The sequence below is a fragment of the Olea europaea genome, unplaced genomic scaffold (assembly GCF_002742605.1).
Source record: "Olea europaea var. sylvestris unplaced genomic scaffold, O_europaea_v1 scaffold1137, whole genome shotgun sequence".
Lineage (NCBI taxonomy): Eukaryota > Viridiplantae > Streptophyta > Magnoliopsida > Lamiales > Oleaceae > Olea > Olea europaea.
Window position 1 is genome coordinate 31,136 of NW_019228757.1, and position 7,546 is coordinate 38,681.

The following is a 7,546-nucleotide window of genomic DNA, read 5'->3' on the forward strand; positions in this document are numbered from 1 at the left end:
TTGAAGCGGTCTTCAGCGCCACCACAAACTTTTATTGGTTATTGGTATTTTTTATGAATTTTGAAACACAAACAGGATGTGTGATAGGGATTAAAAATAGAGGGACGTGTCAACATTTAATTGGACGGCTTCAAACCCAAAAAAAAAAAAAAAAAAAAAAAAGGCCAAGCAATTACCACCAACATAGCACCTATCAAAACCCTGTCACCTAACTAGCATTATTCTATTTTTCTAGGCACTGGAACAGAAGGTAAATTTTGTTCATAAAAGGAATAGAAATGGGCCTCAAACAGGAGCTTAATATCATCTCCAGAAGGGGAAGCGAATTTATCAACATTGATTTTCCAAAAATTTTCCTTTTTCAAATGCGCAGTCTTTCTTCATCCCCTGTAATTTTATGTACAAAATTCATATTCTACTTAAGATAACTGTAGATGGTTTGACCCCTATTTTTTGCTTTAATCAACAAAAAACCATTTATCACCAGCTAATCCCTCATAAGTAGATTCTCAGTCAAACATGCACAAATAACACCACTATGACAAGCAAACTTCCCGATGTGAACTAGCAGGGATGAGATGGTTATCGACAGGAAACGGTCTGGTAAATGTTCTTACACCCAAGTAGAAGATTAAATAGAAGATGAGGTTTACTCCCCTAGAATTTCATAGTAATTTAGTTTACAGCATGAAACAAATGAATCAACTGCTTCAACCATAAAGCACCGTCTAGGATTATTGGCTCATGCAATTGTACAGAAATTTGACAGTGACCAATTTGTGCATCAGAAAACTCTTCATCGCAAGAACTGACCCCTAAGTTAAGGCTTACGGGGTGGCGAGCTGCTGCTGCTGCTATTACTAGGGCTCCTTCCTCTAATCGGCCTGAAAGAACAAGCACAAATTATACAAGAAACGAGTAAGACAAAGCAACAAGCAATCCCCAAATAGAAAGCCCCCAATTTTTTGAAAAAACTATCTTGATAAATGCTAATTATTACTAGCATAAATGCAATTTGCGAAACCCATTTCACTTTCATGAAACAGAAACTTGTCAAGTTCATGTTAAATGTATTTCATTCTTGGTTGAGAAAAATCATTCATAGGAAAAGATTTCACCAGGACATATACGAGAGAACACACCTTCTCGGGCTGCGGCTCCTAGATACCCTCCGTGGAGCCTGGAAACAAATTCACAAAATGGAGCTGCAATTAGTTACTAAACCGAAATAATATTTCGCTGAAGAAATTTTTTTAGACACACAGACCCTGCGTGGGCTAGGCGATGAAGAGTAGGAAGATGATCTACCACGTCTGGCAGGTGGTGGTCCACGCCCTCTGCAAGGATGAATAATTCATAGGCATGAGAAGTCATGACATAATGCGTCATTATCGATACCACATATTTTAGTAAATAGAACAAAAATCCGTACATAAAGCAATGCTGATGTGGACTTAAGTATGGGTCCATCAAGCCATATCATGTTTCATGCTTGCATAAAATTGTTTGACTTGTGTTCTAAAACTACCACGATGATCTTTTTTCTCCCAATAAATGGGGTACACAATCAGCAGGGAAAAAAAATACTACAAAATGAATAGATCTTTATTTTAACCCCAAAAAATAATAATAATAATAATTCATTGTAGCAAGTTATGAAGGTAAGGAGCAATATACCAATATTTTACCTTCTTGGAGATATTGATCTTGATCGTGAACGAACTGGCCTCCTAATAGGAGGGGAGCGGCTCCGTCGACGGCTAATTGGAGACCTTCTAGGAGGACTTCGAGCTCGTCGTGGAGAACTACAAACGAATATTTCCATGATTACAGAGGACAAAATAAAAAACAGGAGGCATGATGCAAAATTTATAGCAAAACTATTGTCGCTTCAAGAAACACTACCTATATACAAGTATAGCAAAATAATTTGAATATAACACAAATCCCAAACTGATAGCTCTCATGGGCAAGGGCATAATCAATGTTCTGCAAGTACTTGAAAAGTTTATTTCCATCAACCAAGTATACGGCTGACAGTAAATAAAATTGAACATATTATATTACTTGAAAAAATAAGTTTCTCTAATATCCAATTATATTAATTTCAGTTTTTAGGGTCGGTCACGTCTAGACAACCCAAAAACTGTCAGAACACTCTGGGCTCCTAGCCTCAGCTAGCTTCTTAACTTTTCAGCAATTAAATTGACGCCTAGGTATCTTTATGATCCCAGACAATCCCTAGTGACCTAAAGTAATCGAATTCGAAACATGTAGAAAACTGTTCTAAGGTCCTGTCTGGAGCACCTGAAAGCAGCAGCAAATATTTGTCTTTAGATCCAATTTAACAAAACTTTAGATCACCGATACAAAGAATGAAAGAAGGAAAAAAAGGAAAAGAACAGGGAAAGAAAAAAGAAAGAAGACGGGAAAATCTAGTGCCGTCACCTTTCTCCTCCCTCTTAGAGGCGCTAGGTTTATAGAGAATAGAAACGGAAAGATAAGGAAAAGGAAAAACAAAGAAAGAAGCAAAAAATGGCAAAGTGTCCAATTGAAACTTGAAGGATCCGACAAATATCCTATTCCCATACCCATGTTGTGTCGTGTCCGACATGGGTACTCCGACCATTTCAAAGAGTCCGAGCATCAGAGCCTAATCTCTTCTAGTCCCATATTCTTGATCTGTGCAGCACTAAAACTAACAAAGCGAGCCATGAATTCTATGTCCTTCGAATGCTAGACTTTGTCTACCACGAAACCTATTAAAGAAAGACCCACATGTTTGTCCTGCACACACTAGTAGAATGCATGTTCCTCAAGAGTAATTAAAAAGCATATTTAAATCAATAAAGCTAACAGCAGTAAATGCATCAAATCGGACAACATTCTATTAACTAATGTAATATTTTTCTCGTTAAATTATCTAAAAGAATGCTGGTGATGATGACATTGTGACGAACAGTTTAACATACCGTCGCCTTGGAGGAAAGGGAGATCGTCGTCGAACAGGGCTACCACGTACCCTACGGGGAGATGCCCTATTCAAAACTAGACAAGTCAAAAGCTACCCCCTAATAAAAGATAATAGCTGGAGGCAATCAATTCAACGAGAGAAGATTTGAAAGACCCCAACCTGGGAGGTGATCGATAACGCCTGGGTGGAGAGGGAGGAGAACGGCCTCTGGCAGGAGATGCAGGCCTCCTCCTGAGAGGCGGTGAGTCACCCCGTCGAAAAGCAGTATCTACTCTGCGACGAACTGGAGAATCTGCGCGTCTCCGGGGAGGAGAATCTGGTCCCCGTCTGGGAGAACCTCTGCGTGCTACTGGAGATCTCCTTCGAGGTGGAGAAAGAGGTTTGCGCCGAGGAGATGCTGATGATATTGAGGAAATATGGTAAAACAAATACCAATAACAGAACGAAGAATAATATACTGTTCCATATTGGGCATAGAGAATTATCGTACCTTCTCTAGGTCGCTTTAGTCCATCTCTGTCGGCATCTGCAGCAACATCATCAGCTTTAGTGGCATCCCTCCTCGAAGTAGTTGCAACAGCTTTAGGAGGCGAAGAAGCCTTCTTCCGTTCAGGTAATGTAAACTTGGCTCGAACAACTTTCCCATCAATTTGGGCCTGCATTAACATCAGTTGAGCAGATTAATTTTCACTACAGTAAAGTACAACTAATCACTACAGCAGAGCATCTTGAAGAAATCATACGCCATCCATAAATAACATGGCTTTCTCAGCATCAGTTCTACTCTTGAACTCAACATATGCAAATCCTTTTGGAATGTTAACCTGCAACAAAGCAACTATTTAACAAATCCAAATTAAAAGATAAAAATGGTTCAGACACCTTCACAGAATATGGGAATTTAACAACTTACGACGCGATCAATTGCCAGCTGTACATTTACAACTTCACCGAAATTACCTACAAAAGAGGGAGCAAGATAAAGGAAAAGAAACCCAACCTGCCTGAAGGCGCAAATAAGAAAACTACAACGAAAGCTGCCTATTAAGGTTTTTTCTTTTTTTCTTTTTTGGATAGGTAATCAAGAAATTTTATTAATCAAAGGATAATACACAAGAAATGCATTATCAATTTAAACAAGATAAAAACATGAAATTAAACAACCCTTCTATCGGATTAGTAAACGCGGCATTAAATCAAATATACAAGGTTATATAAAACAATTCTCTAAATTACTCTGTAGTCCGTGTTTGATCATCAAAATAACAGCTGTTTCATTCTCTCCACACACACCATACAACAGATCCTGGAATAAGATCCCAAACAAACTTACTATTCTTATCTCGAAGCTTTCTCCTCCATGCCTGCATAACATCCTCTATGCGCCTAGGCATCACCCAATTCATATGTTGCGAAACTAGAGTATCATTTCACAACTAATGAACACCATCACAATGAATGAACAAGTTGTCAATCGTCTCCCCATACCTCTTATACATATAGTACCACTCGGTAATATAAAAACATTTTCTTCGAAAATTAACCACCATTTAACACTTGCCCCCTCACAACGTTCCACACTTAAAATGCCATCCGTGGGGCAATTTACATTGTCATACCCTCTTTCAAGGGAATGAACAATTTACAAGCTTCGACAATGATCTAAAATCAGTGCAAACAGAGAAAATATCATTCCATGCCACCCACCTGCTACGATCGTCCTCTCCTACACGGATGTGGACCTCATGCAAGGAGGTCAAAAACAGCACATAATTAATCAAATTCCAATCCTGTAAACCCCACCCGAAAACAATATTCCAGTTGAGACTCCTATTATGTATAGCTAATACATCATTCACCATAGTAGAAGGCACCAAAGCAATGTCATACAAAGAAGGAAACCCCACCTTTAGTGGTTGATTTCCACACCAACAATCATCCCAAAATTTGACATTCCTACCACTTCCCACCACAAAAGTTGCAATTAGTTTTTAAAACAAACGAAATTTTGTCTATGCCACCAACTAATTTGCCGTATACGTAAAAAATTTAAAAAGCATATTAAGAAACTTTTTCCTAGACAACTATTTTTCCAATTCAAATTTTTTCTTTTTCATTTTCATTCTTTTTTTTTTTTTTTTTTTTTTTTTTTTTTTTTTTTTTTTTTTTGAGAAGATGCAACTAAAGTTCTTTGCACTCAAACTTTTGAAGAAACCATTGGTAAAACACAACTATCATCTAAGTCATGATCATCTTTTGTGTGCGTATTCAGAAATCTCTTCGATAATAGGCTATTCCATCATTGTCTCATTTTCAGTAGAATAATACAAAATGTACTCATCATCCATCACATTTTTGTAGCATTGACTAGAAATGACTTCACATAACCAATCGATAAATTAATAAATTATTCATTTATCAACAAAAATAATAAATTATTCATTTATTGATAAATTAATAACCCATCTAAAGTAATAATTTTTTGCAGTCCCAACAATATTATTTTATAGAAGTTTTATTGTATCAGTCAATTTCACTAGCCCCAAGATAACTGTTCTAACCTAGCACAATCAATATTCAACAAAAGCTTCCAACTACCAGAATTCAGAAGATAAAAAAGAAGTGAGTGTACCAAATATTTCTTTTAGGTGGTTTTCATTTACGTTTCTACTGAGCTGATCAACATGAAGTACAAGTGACTCAGGAATTGGAGAAGCTTTCCTGGAAACACGGAACAAAACCAGAATAATAAAGCCATCCATGATAGTAAGCAATCATAAATAACTGTAGACCATAGAAAATAAAACAAAACAAAACAAAACTAAGCCCCGTAGAAATGCTACACAAGTTTAAGAGGACAGATTCAGCTTCAGACAAAAGTGACTACAAAATAAGCAGCAGATCAAAAACCTAGAAGTGAATATGCAAACTAAAGTTGAATGACAGAAGCTGAGCACATTTAATATACAGTGCATGTGGAGCTTTAATTGAAATATAACTTAAACAATTAGTATGTTCTAAGATAAATTTGAAATTGTGGTACAAACAAGTGTAATTATCATTCTTATATATCCAAAGTAGCATTTTGTATATAAACAAAATAATAATAATATAGGTATCAATTCCATAAAAACACCAGCAGGCTAAAAATTTAAAATGCAAGTTTCCTTGCCATAGAGCTTGGTAAGTTCCATGTTGAGAGTGACTTGAAATCAAAAGCGGTTTTAAAATGGGAATGACTAAAGGGTAACCAGAACAACAAGAAAAATGATCATGAATAACAAAGGCAGAATTAAAAAATGAGAGGATTTTTTATTTCAGAAGTTTTATACTTGAAACTTAGGTTGAGTTGAACATTTTGAACATAATGTCACCTTGGCAGTGGGGAAGTTTTCTTAGATGGTGGTGGAGAGCGCCCTCGCTTAGCTTCTTCAACAGGACTGAAGTAAGACGTTAACTTGAAGGTCAGAAAAATATCACGTCGGTCAATTAGAAAGATGAGAACAACGCATATACATAAACCATTTCAACTGAATACCCACAAAAAGGTGCAAGGAACAGTTCGAAAGACCTACAAAAATAACACGCCAAGCCAGTTTTCCTTCGAGTAACAAAAATATTTGACCTAATTACAAGATTGAGCACNAATTGAAATCCCTCTCCGATAAACCCTACTTAGAGCGAGAAATACAAGAGAAAAGCACAACGGGTTGATATTGAGCCGTTTGCTGTGAAAAGGGTGCTATTACTGGAAAAGAGAAAAATGGGCTGTAAAGCAATTTGGGCGGGCCGTGTTAGAATTTAGGCTTTAAATTATTCATATCAAGATTAAAAAGGGAAATATTTATATGTCAGGTGTATTGTTTATACCAATTCACAAATCAGGTACAAAGTTTAAAAATTCAAAATTCAGGTTTCTGTATAATTAGTTGAAAATATTTATTAATTAAAATAATAAAGTCACAGTTACACGATTGATGATCACAGATTCATAATTATTGGTTACATATCATCGAATTAATTGGTTACAAATTATTTCGAGGTCACAAATCAAAAAATTTGTAGGACACATTTTATTTTGAGGTTACAGATAAAAATTTTACAAATCACAAATTATTTTATTGGTAACAGATCAAAAAAATTAAAAGTCACAGGGTCACATATGTTCAAATTTATTGGTCATATATTTTAAATAGTTGGTCACATACACCAAATACCTCCACCATCGATCTCGATCCAACACCAATCTTTGTCACAAATCACCACAGCGCAATTGCCGCTTGCACTGTACCATCGATTGCACCGCACCAATCTACAACCTTCCATAATCGCAACCACAACTTCGGCACACACCACTGAACAAATTGTGAGTCACCATAAGCCCACTAGCACTACCACAATGTCACCAACATTGAAATTGCTGAAGCCACCACCTCAAATCCACGTATCACCCAACAAAAATAACCCCCACTCCACCATCGGAACCAACTGAGCTCCACATCATCTCACCACACAACACTATCTGCACCAATTGAACCACTACTGTTGCACCACAACCACCTGCACAAAACA

General features: G+C 36.7%; 1 protein-coding gene across 1 annotated transcript; it reads right to left on the reverse strand.

Annotated features, from left to right (window-relative positions):
• Positions 1-539: 539 nt before the first annotated feature.
• Positions 540-7,300, reverse strand: LOC111373484 (serine/arginine-rich splicing factor SR45-like). Its single transcript, XM_022996017.1, has 12 exons — positions 7,192-7,300; positions 6,349-6,499; positions 5,607-5,695; positions 3,888-3,934; positions 3,718-3,798; positions 3,465-3,630; positions 3,134-3,371; positions 2,973-3,038; positions 1,689-1,805; positions 1,268-1,337; positions 1,143-1,180; positions 540-884 (listed from the first exon to the last, which is right to left on the reverse strand). Exons 1-12 carry the CDS (start codon positions 7,298-7,300, stop codon positions 821-823), a joined length of 1,236 nt encoding a protein of 411 aa, XP_022851785.1. The 3' UTR covers positions 540-820.
• Positions 7,301-7,546: the final 246 nt, after the last annotated feature.